General features: G+C 34.8%; 1 protein-coding gene across 1 annotated transcript; it reads left to right on the plus strand.

The window, feature by feature from the left end:
• Window positions 1-883: 883 nt before the first annotated feature.
• LOC112184412 (protein trichome birefringence-like 43) lies at window positions 884-14,590 on the plus strand. The gene is made up of 7 exons (XM_024322669.2): window positions 884-1,136; window positions 1,623-1,627; window positions 2,016-2,203; window positions 12,926-13,097; window positions 13,293-13,474; window positions 13,760-13,921; window positions 14,130-14,590. The coding sequence occupies exons 1-7, from the start codon at window positions 884-886 to the stop codon at window positions 14,425-14,427; spliced, it is 1,260 nt and encodes a 419-aa protein (XP_024178437.1). The 3' UTR covers window positions 14,428-14,590.
• The last annotated feature ends 4,182 nt before the right edge of the window (window positions 14,591-18,772 follow it).

Here is an 18,772-nt window from a genome sequence, read left to right on the forward strand (position 1 = left end):
ATTGTTTTCCAAAAGTTCTTCTTTTCCCACCTATGTATATACAAAGTTTTCATTCTTTAATATTTTCTGAAAATTTATATTTTGATCTTCAAAACCCCCCTTGTGCTTGTAAATTTGTAAATCGGTTTTAGGTTTTTAGGTAGCATGTAACCGTAAATAACTTGGTAATAATCTGAAAAAAATAGTCTTAAATTAGTAAATAATGTGTAAAGATTTAATCTTGGCCGAAATTTATGGTTGGTGTTTTGCAGGAATTGTTTTGGTAGTTTTTAGGAAGTTGTTATGTGTTTTGAGGAATTGTGTTTTTTGGGAATTTTTGTTGGTGGTTTTTAGGGATTTTATTTCCTACTTGTTTTAGGTTTCCTAATTAGTGTAGAAGTTGTAATCCTTGTTGTATGTGGATTCCTAATTAATGTGACTATGACTTGTAAAATGTATATAAGTAGGAGTAGGATTTCCAAAACCCATTATATGTTGTATTTCTCTCTTTGTTTTGAATTAGTGTATATATATAGGTTGTGATTTCATTGTTTTATTATTCTTTGCTCTATAATTTCGTGCTAAATGTATGTCCTTCTCTCTAATTCTTTGCTGTTTCGAAATTAATACATATGTGAACTTGTAAATTTCATGTGAATATTATTCTTGTTTCCTTGATTACGTTTATTGCATGTTGTACCCTCAATCTCCGGCTCAACGATCCCTGCTTACTCTATACTAACGTTTGACATTTTTCAGGGTTTAAATTGGCACTCATTCAAAATGTATCATCGGGGTGAAAATCCGACTAAGTCAACTTAGACTTAAAGAATCTGGAAATCGGATTTGGTTCAGTCAATCTTTGGCATGGGAGGCGGTGAATGGATGACAACCTCTAATTAGTATGAGTTTGGTGGTGAAGGCGACTGAACAAGAAGTGGAGCCATGGCTGAGGCAGGTGGAGCTTCGATCTGTAGGAGCAATGGTGATTGGAGGTGTGAACCGGTCATCAGGTGAGGTGGCGAGAGATGGTGCGCACCAATCTGCAGGAGCGACAAGGGCTGCGGTGGTGAAGCCTGTAATCATTGGTGATGTTTATGTGGGTATGGTGACGAAGGTATTCGTGATCCGTATGGAGAGTATGGCTACGGAGGCAGGTAAGACGGTGAATGTCGGCGATAAGAGTGAGAGGGTGTCCATATTAGATTACTGGCCCAACTTAAGTAGGGAGACCAAATTATGCTAGGTGTCCAAAACATTTTTGATGTTTTCTTGGATTTGGACCTAGTTTTGGACCAAGCGGATGGTCTCTAGTCCTCTAGGGTTTCAGATGTGGGATCCGGGAGGATCGACCCAGCTAATTAAGTTTATGTTTGACTTCAGTGATACGAGCTTACATACGTACTATGGGGTTGGTTTTATGCCAAGTAAATGAATCTTCTAGAGTACCACAATTGTGTGCATTGGCGAAGGAGGATTCAAGCTATTTTATTTTGTGTGATATGACCTTACATAGGTATGTAGCATGTAGGCTCTTGTGAGCTTCAATGTAACAGTGAATGGTACCCTGAATCCTATAGGGATTGTATGTATGTACCGTTCTGGCTCTTGAAATTTTGTCTACTTTTCCTTATTACTTCTAGTACAGGTAGACTAGCTGCCTTAAATCTCAAATCCAATCCCAATCGGATATGGATAGATCAAGCTCCAACACTTGTTTTGGATGCTTTACAATTCGATTGTAACCATTTATCTTAATTTAATAAAAAAATTGCTCTGTTTTACTCAAAAACACATAAGGAACAATCTAAATTTGAATTCCACATATGTATTTCATTTTCCGTTTCTGGAAAAAGATTTAATCTCAATCAATACCACGATATTGATTACCATAATATACATATATGTTACTAAATATAACCACGCTGACTTTCAACACAACAGACTATAACCATTTTTTCTTGTCCTCTCTGATAGCATCGATCATGGATGGTTTTGCAGTACTGGTAGTGCTGGTAATGATTTCTGTTTTGCAGCAACAAGTGCATGGGATTGGGGGTTGTGATGTTTCCCGGGGCAATTGGGTTCATGATGATTCATACCCTCTTTATGAAGCTTCTAGCTGCCCCTTCATTGAGAAGGAGTTTGACTGTGTAAAGAATGGTCGCCCAGACAAGGACTATCTCAAATACAGATGGCAGCCACTTGGCTGTAACTTACCAAGGTATATATCACACCATATTTTTCTTTTAGCAGATAATCTTATGTTGCCGGACTATTTTTAGTTTACATGCTATTATTGATTCATGCATCTAGTGACATATATAACATGTGAAACATTTTTAGAGATGCTGCTGAGTGGTTGATCCATTTGAATGGCTATTTAGGTTGTGGCTCAATCCAAAATTCTTGCAAGAATTTAGATAGTATAAGAGCCAACTTATCATGAGTCAGACTTTTGTTTAGTTGGCAAAGTAATGAGTTTTTTTTTTTTTTTTAACCAAAAAAAAAAAGAATTAAAAAAAGTAATGAGTTTTTTTGCTGTTTCTCAAGTTTTGACCTTGGTTGGAGTCCCTTCATGCCTATTTCCTATGTTGTTTTCCCGATACGAGAGTTTCTATTATGACCTCCAAATCTGCTCACTTTACCTCACTCTATTATGAATTATTAAATGACATATATAACCTACTATAAAATGACTATTAAGGACAATAATTATATCAAAAAATATTATATTTATTTTATGTAGACTTTCCAATTCAATAATATTAGATTGTATTTCTTAGCATTTTCTTTATCTATTTTCATTTTCCAATTTCACTCATATATATTTAATAACAATTAAAAATATGATTCAGATCATGTGACATAAAAATGTATGATATATATGTTGAACGCATATTGGTGAGGGAAAAAAAAATTCTCTTATGATTTATGACCTAAATCTAAGTCAATCCATTATATTTGGAAAAAAGAAGGAAAAAAAAATTATATTTTCAAAAAATAAAAATAAAATAAAAATATTGCACAGGTACCAAAAATACAGAAAAAAAAACAATTAAAAAAATGATTTTTTTTTAGAATAAAAACAAATAATTTTTTTCATTTTTTTGTTGCACAGCTAAAATAGAAAAAAAAAACAGAATAGTTCATGGCATTTTCTTATTGATTAGACATTAATTTTTGAAGAGAAGTTTTAAATACACACCCCTAATTACTTGATACACACTCCTTACTCAATACACCTACCATTTAATTTCTCATTCTAATAGTTTACTAAATATACAACCCAAATTACCTAAAATATCCTTAAACTAAAAAACCATGAAATACACTGTTAATTAACTACATTTAGGGCTACTATTTAATTTGATTAACTATATAATTGACCATATTAATTATTTGTGTTAGTTATTGGGAAATCCATAAGGATTCATTATTGTTTCCTTAAAATAGATGCTTAGAAATAGGTTTTGTATTATTTGAGTTCTCATCCACCAAACACTCTATTGATCAAGTATAAAGTTTTGAGTCGAACATTCAACCAAAACTGTATCAGTAGTTTCTTCACAATGGCGGAACTACAAAGTTGTCATTGGATGGTCAAACAAATTTACAATTACAAAGTTTTATACTTGTGATGTATTATAATAGATAATAAACTGACTAATCATAAATTCATAATTAAAAAACAATTAAACTAAAATGTGGGAGTAAAGTGATACATTTTAAAAACATTTAATGCCATTGATTTCAAAATTCTAAATTATATGGTTTCTCACCCCATTTAATTACAATTTATTTAAGGAAAATTTAAATTAGATGGTTTCTAACTTTATTCTTGTTTTAAATGAGGATGCCATGTATAGAAATTTATTGCGTTTATAATTAGTGAATAATATAAGGAAAATATGATTATTATTATTTTTCTTCTAATACATAGATGTTTATTTTGGTCATTTAAATTTATCTATAAAATCAAATTTGAAATATAAATAATAAGGATGTGTATTAAGTAATTTGGGGTGTGTATTTAAAATTTCTCATTTTTGAAACTCAAGTTTTATTAAGAAATGTATATTTAGTTGAGATTTATAGAGTGATTAAATCATTGAAATGACAAAAAAATTTATTTTAAAGATAATAATTTGTTTGCAAATTATATGAGTGAGGTTATTTGAGGAAGTTTAGTGAGTAAATTTAGTATTTGAAAATTTGATAAGAGGTGTAAAAAACATAGAGGTCAAGTGAGTAATTTTGGAAGTTCCAATAGAAAAACTCTTTAAATACACACCCCTAATTACTTAATACACATATCATACTCAATACACTACCAATTTAATATCTCATTATAATATTTTACTAAATACATAACCCAAAGTACCCAAAATATCCTTAATTTCAAAAACCATTAAATATCATATTATTTGACTTTATGGTCTCTCACTCCATTTAATTACTATCTGTTTAAGGGAAAATTAAATTAGATGGTTTCTAACTTTATTCTTGTATTAAATGTGAAGTCCTTGTATAGAAATTTCTTGTGTTCATCTAACTATTTATTTATAATTATAGAATAATATAAAGAAAAAATGACTATTTTTTCTTCTTCTAATATATAGATGTCTGTTTTAGATATTTAGAGGGGGGGGGGGGGTGTATTCATTTAAGAGTTTACAAGATTTTTTTGTATTTTGAAAGTCTATATGGGTATTCAATTGAGATTTTAAACAAGAGTTTTTTTATTGGGACCTCCATATTTACTCATTTTACCTCCCATGCTCTTTACATCTCCTATTTACTTTTTAAAAAGTAAAATTTGCTATCTAAACCTCTTTCAAATACCTAACTTAACCTTACTTATAAATACAATGTTCCAAGCATTAAAGATGAGTTTTAATGCTCCCATAATTGTTTATTTGCCAAAAAAAGAAAAAATGAAATAATTATTGAAAAAAGTCTTAGCTTTATAACTAATTAAAAAATATTACCATAATTGTTTTCAAACCTAATTTTTCATGTTTTATGGTTACAAAAATTAAATTTTCTCATTTAATTTTTTTTATTTTGCTTTATCTTATATGCTGCTTTACAAGCTTATTTGATTTAGTTTACACTTAGTTTCATGATCTTGTAATACTAATGAGAAGAACATTTATCCAGTATTTTTTCTATTGCATCATAGTTTTGTTCTTGTATAATTCACTAAGTAATTTTAAATGCATTATCTTTTGAATCTTTTTTTTTCTTCGAAAGCTTTCATGAACAAATAAAATCATAAATGAGATATATATTCAAAAAAATCATAAATGAGATTTGAAAATGGAAATGAATAAAAAAAGTAATATAAATTGTGTTTCTATTATTATAAAGCTTTGGAGAGAGAACATAAATGTATATTTTTCCTTAATATTTTGTTGTCTGTAACAATCTTTTCATATAAGGACATATAACTCATTTAATAATTAAAAAATGAGGAAGGTCTAGTAAGTAGATTAGGAGGTCCAAATAGAAACTCTCTTTAAACAATCCTTTAAAATCTGGATGTGTTCAATTAAGATTAAAAATTATCCTTTCAAATCTGCAGATATTCAAAAATATACGGATTTTTAAGTATTTCATTAAATGCTGGATTTTGGAGGATTTTATAGTGCTTTTTATACATATCAAAACTAAAAATAATCCAACCACTTCCCAAGAGATTTTGATGGATTCTTTCTCGCTCAAAAAATGAAGAAGCTCTTCACCAAAAAAAAAAAAAAAGAAGCAGCTCTCAATAGGTGACTCATCCATTTGTTTTAGACCTATCTTCCCACTATCCTCCTCTGCCTCTGCTCTCATCTAATAATTTTTTTTTTTTATGACTATAGCTCTAGAAGCCTTAATCCTTCTAGCTAATTAAGCTAACTTTCAATGGTATTGTTAAGATGATACATACACACATGTTTCTTTTTTTTTTGGAATCAAACCCAAAGCTGGGTGCCGATATATATTCATCTAAAGCTAGAATAGGCCGTTACATATATATACACATGTTTCTTTTGTAAATTAGATATGAAATAAATTATGCCATTAGTTTACTACTTTATTTTTTGTGTAACATTTTGGTTGATTAATTTTCTCTTTTCTCTTATTATTCATATATCATTATACACAACATAAAGAATGATAGATTGCCATATATATATATATATATATATATACACTTTTTTGTCACTGATATAGCATTATAGTTGGATTCATACATCCATTGCTTTTGAAGAAGGAAAAAAAAATTAACTTACCAAAAACATCATAAGGACTTGTAAAATCTAAACAAATACCAGTAAATCAATCCATTATAATCAATTAGAGTCCATATAGAATTTAAACAATCCATGGATTAAGTAAATCCATGGATTATAAAAACTCAAACAAAATCTTTTAAAATCTGAATTGAATACACCCCATTAATGTACCTATAAAATCTGATTTGAAATATAAAATTATAGGCATGTGTATTAAGAAGTTAGGAGTGTGTATTTAAAATTTCTCTTTCTACTCCTTTTTTCTCTTCATTTTTACATTTCTTTTGTTACACCATTTTCTATTATAATTTCTTAGAAATTTCTTCCCTTAAATGCAAATCCTGCCTCATGTTCAAAAGGAAAAAAAGGGCAAATCTTGCCTCTTTTTTGTTCTTTTATGCTTTTTCCCCATTTTGTTCTCTATTTATTTCTTTAGTTACAACATGCTCCATTAGTACTTATTCTAAAATTTAGTCTCAAAATTCTTAAAATCATTATCAACAAAAAGAAAATAATTAGTTCTTATAAGGATACAAAATTTAAGCAAATTTTATAGACCTAGCCGCTCTGCTAGGGTTCCTCGTAGACCTCTCGTCTTCGACAAAATTCCCAAACCTATGGTTGATGCCATAAATGGCCTCGCAGTGGTGTCCTTCTCTGGTGCATTTTGCGTCAACCAGGGGCGTGCTGGCGGTCATCTTTTCCTTTTTTTTACCTTTTTATTCTGTTTGGTGGTCGCGGTGATGGAGGAGTTTTGACGAATCCAGTTTGGGATCTGATGCGAGGCTAGTGAGAGGAGCATTCGGTGAGCGTCTGATGATTGGAACCCGCTGTCACGCCCCGAATTTTGAATACAGTAATTCAAATTCGAAACGCGAAAACACACAAGGAAACACAAAGAAAAATTTTCATTTAAATTAAGCAACTAAACAACTGAGCTTACAAATTAAACTGAATGTAAATTCAACATGTAACCACACTCACCAACTCACTACACAGCGGAAGACTACAAGTATAAGCGCCCTTCTACACCCACGTGACGGAAAGTCCACCGCAGCTTCGATAACGATCACTCGATATTCTAACCTGCACAATAACCCTACACCATAGAAATAGTGCACCGGGATTGCAAACCACAAACCCGGTAAGCTTTCAAGCCCGTATGAGTAAACTCAATTAAAGTGACTTACGTCACGCATGCTTATAATTCCTCAATTCGTGAGACAATTAAAGCATTAACATTTAATTCCACAAAAACATGCCTTCACTATCTCAGTCTAACGAAATCAAAATGTAATTATCACAACAAAAATGTCGAGTTCATATCAATCAATATCATGCTCAATAACTTCAACCCAACTAAAACGCACATGCTCTGTCTCTCAATTCATTTTATCTCTTTTCCCACAAACTCCAATTTCACAATTAACACCCATTATGATAAACACTCTACGTCCCCACAATCTATCAGATCACCAATCATTTGCCTCAACAGAACAACCACAAAAACACACTCACTCCCCTCAACATAAAGCATTTGCCAAAATCATGACATCTCAACTCATTTCACAATCGCTACGGATCACAACCCACAACCGTACACACAATAAGAATTAAACAAAATCAGTAATCTCTGCATAGAAACTTAGTTCATGAGATCACATTAAACAAACAAATGAAATCATAGTAATCCCTGCATATAGTTTAGTTCAAGAGATTACATTAAAATCAAACAAAAGAAATCATAGTAATCCCTGCATATAGTTTAGTTTAGGAGATTACATTAAAATCAAAAAAATGAAAAAGAAATCACACGATAGATATGAAAAAGAAATATATAAATAAATAAATCAAACACTCACGCTAAAACCAAGAATTCACCCTTCGATTCTGAATACACAAACTCACAAAATAACTCGTTTCAATTGTAGCCCGTCACCGCCTAGGGTTATGGCATCCAATACTCTCCTCAATCGTAGCCCGTCACCCGCCTAGGGTTATGGCGTCCGACTTACTTACTCAATTGTAGCCTTTCATTCACCTAGGATTATGGCATCCAATACGCTCCTCAATCGTAGCCCGTCACCCGCCTAGGGTTATGGCGTCCAATACTCTCCTCAATCGTAGCCCGTCACCCGCCTAGGGTTATGGCGTCCAATACTCTCCTCAATCGTAGCCTGTCATCCACCCAGGATTATGGCGTCCGACTCACTTACTCAATCGTAGCCCGTCATCCACCTAGGATTATGGCGTCCTATCCCACTTACTCAATCGTAGCCCGTCATCCACCTAGGATTATGGCGTCCGATCACTTACTCAATCGTAGCCCGTGATCCACCCAGGATTATGGCGTCCGATCCCACTTACTCAATCGTAGCCGGTCATCCACCCAGAATTATGGCGTCCGATCCCATACCCTCACACTAGTCACTCCACATGTATTCACACAGATCGTCACATAAAATTGTTTCCTCATCTCCCACAACCTCAACAAATAGCAAAACCAATTCCAAATAATATGTTCTCGTCTCCAAGCTATCATCAAAATCGAATCCCACATGCTCTATAATTTCCCAAAATCATGAATCAATCAAGTCATACAAATCGACACCACAATCAATACGATTCACAATCGTTCACCAACTCAAACCGTCAATCACCTAATCAAATAGGGTCTCAACTTAACACACCATTCAAAAAAATGCACTTGTACGAAGATCCAACAGTCGGTTCCTCATCCGAGACCATCCAACGTCTTCGGAACACTTCTACGATCGCTATATCAAAACTACGAGTCGATCGGACAGTCGAATCCTTACAGATAGAAAACCGATTTAAACCGAAAGCCCTAAAACTTGGAAAATTCAAAACATGCTCATACGATTTCCAAAAATTACAAACTATATATCGAAATGCTCGTATCGACGAGTACATCGCACTGAGGAGCAGAAACTGCCCCAGAGGTGGCCTGAAGCTGTCGGAAAACACTACCGCAGTGGCGGCACCGCCACCGGCCCAAAGTCAGAATTTGGCAAAACTCACAACATGAAAGTTCTTCATCTCAACTCCAATTGAAACATTTATAACTAGCACAAAGTCTGAATCAAAGTCATTTGGCAGGAATTTACCTCGCAAGTTTTGAAAACCGATGAACCCCTAGAATCCCAATCTTCAAAATTCAACCTCCACACTTTGAATCGTTGCAAGCCATCTTGGGAGAAGCATCTACTTCCTCTGGGCTAGAAAAGCCCTCAAGGATCACCGGCTATAGTAGCCGGAAAAGTGATCTCCGATCTGGGCAATCTGCAGCTCCACCGTACGACTTCTCGGCCTTGTAGCATCGTGCGCGGTGCTTCCCACGACGAATCAACACCACAGACGTGTAGAGGGGACTGAGGAAAGCAGGATTCCCTTTCGAATCGAAGCAAAAGGTGGCCGGAGGAGGAAGAACGACGCCGGCGAAGGTGAGATGGGGAAACTGGGCTCGGGACCGAAGAGAGAGAAAAGTTTCCCAAAATGGAAACTCTGATTTTTCTAATAATTTTTCGGAAAAATTCTATATATATACCAAAATAGAAATTTTTCCAATGGCCATAACTTCTTCATACGAACTCTGATTTTTACGTTCCACATGTCCACAAACTCGTATCGATACGCTCTACAACTTTCGTGAAGGAAGATTTCGGAGAATCCCTACGTATAAACATTCAACCTTTGTGACCCCCTAAAACGTGCACTTCGAATAATTATTCATCCGAAAATAATTTCACTCCTCCCTCGAACCATGAAATCGTAGTAACGAACACTTTATTAATTCAAGGAAATTCCAAGACATTAATAACGAATTTCTGGGGTCTTACACCCGCATTGTCAACTTAGGCCGCGTGGATGACTACATGGTTGCAAGTGGATGCGAGATCGACGGTGGCTGGTTTTCCGACGAACGTGGGGAAACTTGTGGTGGCAATGCTAGATGGCGGCTAGGGCGAACGATAGTGATGGCAAGGGCGGCGGTGCGGGCTTGAGGTGGCCGAGGCTGGCGGACTGAAAGCTCTTCAGGGTGGCTGTGGGGTGTCCATAGCTGTTTCAACAACTTGTGCTTCATGCTCTCCTCCTGGGTTCAGTTTTTGGGCCTTAGGGGCTCCTACGGCTTCTCTGGATTGGACTTTTGCCCATATTTTGGGCTTTTGGGCTGGACTTTGGATGCTAGGCTACCTGTGGACTACCAATTAGGCTGAGGGTGACTGGAGCTTATTATTTCCAGCAGTTCTGATGAATGAAGATGGAGTGGAGGGTGTTATATCATTCTCTACTCCTTATGTTATTTGATTTTGATCTTTGGTCGCAAAGACCAGTAGCTCTGAGGGTTTTTTATACCTGCTTCAGAGTTCCTAGGTTTTTGTTTGAAATAATGGTGCGTAGACTTTCTAAAAGGTGGGTGTACTGGGAGTATGTTGGGTTCTTGTTCTTGTTTAGAATAGGAGTCTTAAGGTGCTCTGAGGAACGATTCTTTCTGTCGACCCTATAGGGGTGTTTCATTTTTGTACTGCTTGCTGAATCTATATAATGGGCTGACCTCTTTTGATTAAAAAAGAAAAAAAAATAACAATAAATCTTATAAGCGAGTGTTAGATTAGCCCACCCAAAATTTGTATCTTGGATCCGCTACTAAATTGTTGCTTGTAAAATACATTCTGGTTGTAAAATACTGGTTATTATACCACTATTGCAAATTTTGTTCCAAAAGGAACCCAAAACTTAGATTTCTCTTTCAGTTAGGTAAACGAAAATGAAAAATCAATAACACACTCATTGTAATCGTTTCATTATTAATGAAGTTCTTTTCAGATAAAAAAAAAAAATAACACAAATCTATAGTTAGAGCATCCAAAAATCCAACTCAAGTCTAATCTTATCAGGGAATCTATATTCTTGGTCAACAATATATATAGTAATTAGTCCTTTCAGAAAAAATATATATATATAGTCAATAGTTTCTGAATTTTGTAAATGTAGATGTTAATACAAAAGGCAATGAATGTGTCTTTTACTTTCAATCTTGGCCTCAGTGAAAACTGAAAAGGTCATGAGACAGTTTCAATTATCCAGACTCCTTGTATACACACTTTCGTTTCTTCTTTTGTTTCTATCATTGTTTCTTCTTTTGTTTCTATCATTGTCTGATCACAATAGGATATTGATTCCAGTCAAGTAGTGTTGAGTATTAGCCAGGCTAGCTGGAGGCATAAACTTTAAGCCTCCATGCATGTGATATTGTGATGAGGCATGGATTTTGAAGTTCAACTGATTGTGGCTCTACTCCATCATCTACTTTACTCGATTCTTCTTCTTTTCTACCCCTTTTTCCCATGTCAAAGTCACCCTAATTGTTTGTGTATGGTACGTACGTAGAGGGTTTTTTTCATCACTACTAAGACATATTTGAAAATAATGAGTAGCAATTTTCACATTCTAAATGGCATGCATGCTTGCAGTTTGGTTCTTTTCATGCGAGTTGTAAAGCATATTTTTAGATCATATGAGCTGTTGGTTGATGAATCGAGCCAAATACGATTCACATATGCAGGGTATCTTAGTAAACAAAGCTAGTATTAAGTTCGAAGCCTCCATGAAAACATGCATGATCAAAATGAAACAAATGAATTAAGATGGACTTCTAATCAGGCCATTATAAGAGTGATTGAAAATTGTCAAATTTGGCAATTACCTTAATTCAAATATCGACCAACTTAATATCCACTTCTTTATCTAGAGACAATTAGTTATAAGTTGCTGTTGTTAATACATTATAATGTATTATGGCTGTAGAGTCACAAAAGAAATGCAACATTTCTGTTTATTGACAAAAAAATTGTATTGTTGTTGTTGATTGCTGTTGCTAAGTGGCTTTCATCAATCTCTGTCATCATAAGTATATTACCTACTGAACAATTGGTTGTTGTATTGGCATATTATCTTCCACAGGAATCATTAATCAGTTGGACACTTAGAATAAAAAAAGGGTGATTTTAATTTATAGTTTGGATTAAATATTGTTTACTCCCTCTACTTATAGGGTTTCATCGTTTCAATCTCTGACCTTCGAATTTCACCTAAAAAGTCCCTGAACTCTCAATTTCCTCCCAATTGGTCATTGCCGTCAAAATTTTATGTTAAAGTTGCCGAAAATGTCTATTATGCCCTCACTTACTTTTTTTTTAAAATTATTTTTTTCTCTGTTTTATTTCTTTTTTTCGTTTCACCTCTTAAATGTCTGTGGATTGGAACCATCTTGATGAGGAGATGAACAAGAGGCGAAAGAGCCGGAAGAAAAAGAGGTAAAAAGGAAAAAAAAAAGGAAGAGAAATATATATATTTTTTAAAGTAAATGAGGGTATAATAGATTTTTTTAGGGGAAGATAATGGAGTTTGTGACGGATGCTTGACGGTAGGGACCAATTGGGAGTTCAAAGACTTTTCAGGTAAAATTCAAAAGTCAGGGACTGAAACGATGAAACCCTATAATATAGGGAGTAAGCAATATTTAACTCTTGACAATATTACATATTAGCTACTATATCGGAAAACATTATCACTACAGTGTATGAATATTCAAAGAAGATAATATTGACCTGGTGTATCAACATTTGATGATGTAGATTCAATGGAATTGATCTTTTGAGGAGGCTAAGGGGGAAGAACATCATGTTTATTGGGGACTCATTGAGTCTGAACCAATGGCAATCACTCGCTTGCTTGCTTCATACGGCTGTTCCAACTGCCAAATACACATCGGTCAGGTCTGGAGAACTCTCCACATTCACATTTCCGGTGAGGACCTTAAGGAAATGAATACTGAGCATATATGGGGCGTAGAATGACAATTTTAGAGTGTGAATAGGTTTTTGGGTAAAATAAACCTGTTGAGCTCTGATACCGACTAGGACTACATAATTGTAATTGGAACGCTTATAACACTGTTTAACTTCTTCTTTGTTACATATTGATCATGTTGCTGAATTGCAGGAATACAATGTTAAGGTGTTGTTCTCCCGCAACCCCTTTCTGGTGGACATTGTCAGCACAAGTTCTGGGCGAGTCCTCAAACTTGACTCAATCTCACTTGAAAACCAGAAACTGTGGACAGGAGTTGACATCATGATCTTCAACACATGGCATTGGTGGCTTCATACCGGAAGAAAGCAAGCGTATGTACAACCTTCTTGCCTTTTTCGTTTTGAACGATGCTCATTCCTCGTTAACTAATTTTTTTTTTTTTTCGTTTCAAATCATATTCCATACACATGCATAAATAGTTTGAAAATTAAAAAGTAAAAGTTTATGGACATGTATATATAAGACTGTCGTGGAGGAATGACTTCAATCTTACAGGCAAAAGGCTAAATATTTTCCTTTAATTAGCTTACCTCTATATCTGCACGTTTGTGCAAATTAGTGAGCTCTGATTTGGTTCTTAAATGTGTTCATTGTAGATGGGATCTTATCGAAGAAGGGGGCAAAATAATTGGGAAGGACATGGATAGGTTGGTTGCCTATGAGAAGGCTCTCAACACTTGGGCAACATGGGTAGACTCCCAAGTGGACCCTGCAAGAACCAAGGTCTTCTTCCAGGGTGTTTCCCCAGATCATTCTAAGTAAGTACCTAGTTAATATTAACATGGAGAATATGTCTTAAGAGATTTTGCACTCAACTCAATGATTTTTCTGCTTGAAGTTTCGGGAGCAAAAGTGTTCCATGAAATGCTTCAACGAGTCTTCTTCATTGCAAACCCTCAAAGATCCTTATACATTGTTTAACTTAATCTTTCAAGGCTTCTAATCAAGCTCGCATTTGTTTCTCAGTTCATCAGACTGGGGTGATCCAAAAGCAGGAAGCTGCAATGGACAAACAGAACCACTTCCAGGTCCAAGCTATCCTCATGTACATCCAGCAGAGAAAGTAGTAGAGAAAGTATTACGCGCCATGCCAAAGCCAGTCCAATTGCTTGATGTCACAAATCTTTCACAACTAAGAAAAGATGGGCACCCCTCTTTCTATGGCCTTGGTGGGCACAGAGCCTCGGACTGCAGCCATTGGTGTTTAGCTGGAGTTCCTGATACTTGGAACATTCTTCTTTATGCAGCTCTTGCAGGAAGTTAATTTGTTATTTCATTCTTTATGGTGATTTACAAATATCGTCGAAGAAAAGGATACTGGAATAATAGTTGTATCACATATTCACTTGACATGAAATTCAATTAGCTAGGACAAAGTTACCAGGTTTGACTGGGAAATTCATGAGTGATTGTATTGCTTAGCATTACTCGATAAGAATTACAGACTGCATTTTCAATTGCCTTGTTTGTTCTCTATTTTCCTTCTTTGATCTGTTTAGATTGAAACACAGCAACCATACTATGAAATTGATCAAAGGGCTAAAGCTGCAGATCACCTATATTTCCTAAATGGAATGACATGTAAGTTTCAATTCAAATATTAAAGTTTCTTTTCCCTATCTGTTTAGAAAAGCCATTTCAAGCAAGGGATATATGTGCCGATGAGGATACATAATTGATACGCTTTGAGCAAGCGCATAATTTAACCCTATAAATATCATTAGTAGTATAAGCAAGTAGGGATCGTTCTAATCCAGGGATTGAGGGTACACCTATCATTGTAGGACAAATAAAGAATCAAAATAAGTACAAAGTAAATTATTTACAAAGATATTCACAAGTATAAACAAATGTACGAAATTAAGGGGGGTATTTAGAATTGGGTTTCGAAAATTAACTAAGTTAAGGAAACAAAAAAACCACAAAAACATAATTACAAGAATGAAATGAGAGAAACAAAGATCAAAACCAAAATTATAATCAAATTCGATTCAACCCTAATGTTGTTCATCTAAGTCATGCGAAAGGAGTTGATCATGTGAAATATTCAAAGCAAATGATTTCCCATATTTTACTTTTCAATGCTAATTAATCTAAGTGAAAGCACAAAGGCTAATCCTATCAAACATGCATTCAAGCTCTAGAAAACTAGACAATCATAACATGTTTAACGCATGAAACACATAGAAAGGCTATCAACTCAAGTGTGCAACTTAGTATGAAAAAGTCCACCTAATTGCAATCCTTTTCAATTGAATTCGGTTTTTGTCTAAAACCTTTACTACTTTTGATTCAAGTTCACAAGACAATAAGTTGAATCATGTTCTTAAACCTAGCACCACTCATACATAAACCCTAAAAGTTTCGAACCAATTAAGATTAACATACAAGAGATATCAATTAAGCAAATTCAATTGAACAATCACACAAAAGCAACGTTGGAATCACAACATAAGAATCGAAATCTTCTCATTCAATCATAAAAATTTCAGAATTGATAACTTTGTTCAAACATAAATGTCAACTAGAACAATCCAACGAAAATCAAACAAGGTTACAAAGTAGAGGTCGAATTACACCGTGGATGAAAGATGAAGATCGATGATTGACGTTGGGATCATTTGAAGCTTGAAAGCAAGTCTTCAATGGTGGTTGATGGATGAATGGCTCACGGCTTCTTCTTCTCCCTTCGGCCTTGCTTGAATTCCGTGGATGAACTAGAGGATGGAGAGAGGATGAGAGAGGCTCACGACAACAAGATTATTTTTCTGAATTTTTCTAAGGTGTGTGACTCCCCTCAATGTCAAGAATAGGGTGTATATATAGGGGCACGGCTAGGGTTCTCCAAGCAATCAGAATTTTCCACATAGCTTCAACCAATGAGAATTCGCCAAGTAAGCTTTAGTGTGTCCTCCAACCAATCACAAAATTCCAAAATAAGTCATAATTCCTTTAATATATATCTTTGCTGAAATTATATAAGGATTTTCTGATTTTCTTCATGAATTTCCGCCAAAATTCCTTTAGGGAATTTAGGGATACACCTAGACTTGTTTTGGACTTCTTTCTTCTTGCACACACTTCTTCTTTCCTTAAACTTCTCCCTATTTCTTCTCTTGGCGTCTTCTCCTTGTTATTTTCTGAATTCCACTTCATTTTCTCTTGGTATATCACGGCAATCAATACAATTATCTCCTCCAAGAATATTTCCTTCCATAAAAATTTCCCTAGAAAATCTCTTGGTGTAATCTTTGCTTGATTTTCACGTTGCTCCCTTGTTTCTCTCTTGCTTTGGACGGCAAAACTCTTAAGTCTCCACAATTATCTCTTGACGTCACAAAAACCCTAGATCATTTGGGCTTTTATCCATTTTTGCCGAAAATCCATTTTATTCTTGAGAGGTCTTGGGCTTTCTTGCGTCACCTTCTTGCCATGTCATCTTCTAAAGTCTTCAAGAAGCTTCTCTCATGCCATGACACTTCATTAATTCGATTTCCCTTCTTGGTTGGCTCAAGAGTCTTGTTTTGGCAGGGCCTCTTCTGGACAGGATTTCCTGGTTGAAACAGGAAAGCTTCATTTCTTCATTTCTGCTCATTTATGCAACCCTTTGTATCTCATCTTGTCTCCCTCCAACGTTGGTTAGCTCCTCTTTTCATCCATGAGCTCAATTCAGCTCATTTATTCCAAGGATCTGAAAATAGAAACTGTTACCGAAAATAGAAACTTTCTAAAAACAAGAAATGACAACTTTCCTAAACTAAAATGGGAAACTTTCTAAAAATGAAAAATAGAAACTACAAAACGGAAACTTTCTACAATTAGGAACTTTCCCAATCGAAGAATGGAAACTTTCCTAAACAGGGATTCTTTAAGGAAATAACGCATGAAATGTAGGGAAATAGCAGTTAAAACGTCGCATTAAAATGCTCCTATCAATAATATCACCATAATATAGGAGTATTTTAATGTGACGTTTTAATTGTTATTTCCTCATATTTACTTAGTTATTTCCTTAAATGAATCCTTCTTGTTTAGGAAAGTTACTATTTTTAGGAAGTTTCTATTTTTAGTAATAGTTTCTATTTTTAGGTCCATGGAGCAAACAAAGCTGAAATGAGCTCAAAAGGAGAAAGAAAAGCTAGAGAACGTTGGAGAGAGCTGAGACAAGGCACAAGGGCTGCAAAAATGAGCTGAAATGAATATATGAAGTTTTCCTGGTCCAGCCAGAAAATCCTTATTCAACCAAGAAATCCTGTTCATAAGAGGAAACTTTGTCAAGTAAGGCTTCTGAGCCAACCAGGAAGCATGATTGAAGAAATGAAGAGAAATGGTGGAATTTGAAGAGTTCTGGAGGCACTAGGAGACATCATGGCTTGAAGATGACACATAGAGGCCCAAGAATCTTCTAGATTAATTATGGATTTCGGCAAAAAGGAGAAAAACCCAATTAATTTGGGTTGTTGGACGTAAGGAAGATATTTTTGGGAATTAAATCTGATTTTGTCTTGAAAAATCATGAAGATAACATGAAAAATCAAGGAAAAATGTTGGAGATAAGCTAGGGAGAATTTCAAGGGATGGTGGAGAGAGAAAAGGCTCAAAACAAATCCAGATTCGTTCCTCAATTCCCTCAAGATATGTTGGCGGAAATTAAGGAATTAAAATCTGCAGTATTAATGTGAAAATCAAGAGAAAATCAAGGGGAGGACATTAAGGATAAAGCCATGAAGAGATTTAAGGGAGAAAATGTCCAAAATGCATCCAGATACATTGTCTAGGTTCATGCCTAGATATTTGGTCGAAATTTATGAATAAAATCAGAAATAATCCTTTAAAATTAGGCAACAATATATTAGGGATTTATTTTGGAGCTTTTTGATTGGTTGGATGACACAACAGAGCTGACGTGGCGCTACGTATTTGGTCGAAGCTATGCGGCATTATCAGATTAATTCATTGGGAAATTAAAAGAAGGATCATGAAACTTGGGCGTCCCCCTATGCTAGACGTTTGGACACACATTCTCATTCAGAAATTCTCCATAACGTCATAAGCTCTCCCTCTCTCTCCACTCTCTAGTTTCAAGGTCTGCGTTTTCAAGCAAGGAGAGGAAGAAGAAGGAGCCGTGAAGATCTACCTCCATCATCCACCTTGAAGACTTGCTTCCATGATTCAAGATTCCAACGTTCCAGCTCTCCATCTCCATATTCCCTCACGGTGTAATTTATTGTTTTTCCTTGTAATCTTTTGATTTCCTTGTTTGATTTCTTATGAACTTGTTTCTAGTTAACAATAACGTTTAGGGAAAAGTTTAAGCTCAATTTCTATGTTTAAATAAAGTTTTTGAATTCCATAATTGTGATTCTAAGTTGCTTATGTAAGTTTGTTCGATTGAATTTGCTTGACAGAAAACTTTTATATGTTTATCTTATTTGGGTCAACACTTATAGGATTTGCATGTAATTGGTGCAACATTTAGGTAAACGATTCACCTAATAGTTTTACGAACCTAAATCAGAAGTAGTAAAGGCTTTGGACAAAGGTCGAATTCAATTGAAGATGATTGCAAATAGGTGAACTTATTCATATTAGGTTGTGCACTTAAGTTG

Source organism: Rosa chinensis, chromosome 2 (assembly GCF_002994745.2).
Source record: "Rosa chinensis cultivar Old Blush chromosome 2, RchiOBHm-V2, whole genome shotgun sequence".
NCBI lineage: Eukaryota > Viridiplantae > Streptophyta > Magnoliopsida > Rosales > Rosaceae > Rosa > Rosa chinensis.

Excerpts from the sequence above, each read along its gene's own strand:
- LOC112184412 (XM_024322669.2), top strand. The coding sequence starts at position 884 with ATGAGTTTGGTGGTGAAGGCGACTGAACAAGAAGTGGAGCCATGGCTG. Across the intron at positions 2,204-12,925 it reads CTTGGCTGTAACTTACCAAG|ATTCAATGGAATTGATCTTT; the intron begins GTATATATCACA and ends TTGATGATGTAG. Across the intron at positions 13,098-13,292 it reads TCTCCACATTCACATTTCCG|GAATACAATGTTAAGGTGTT; the intron begins GTGAGGACCTTA and ends GCTGAATTGCAG.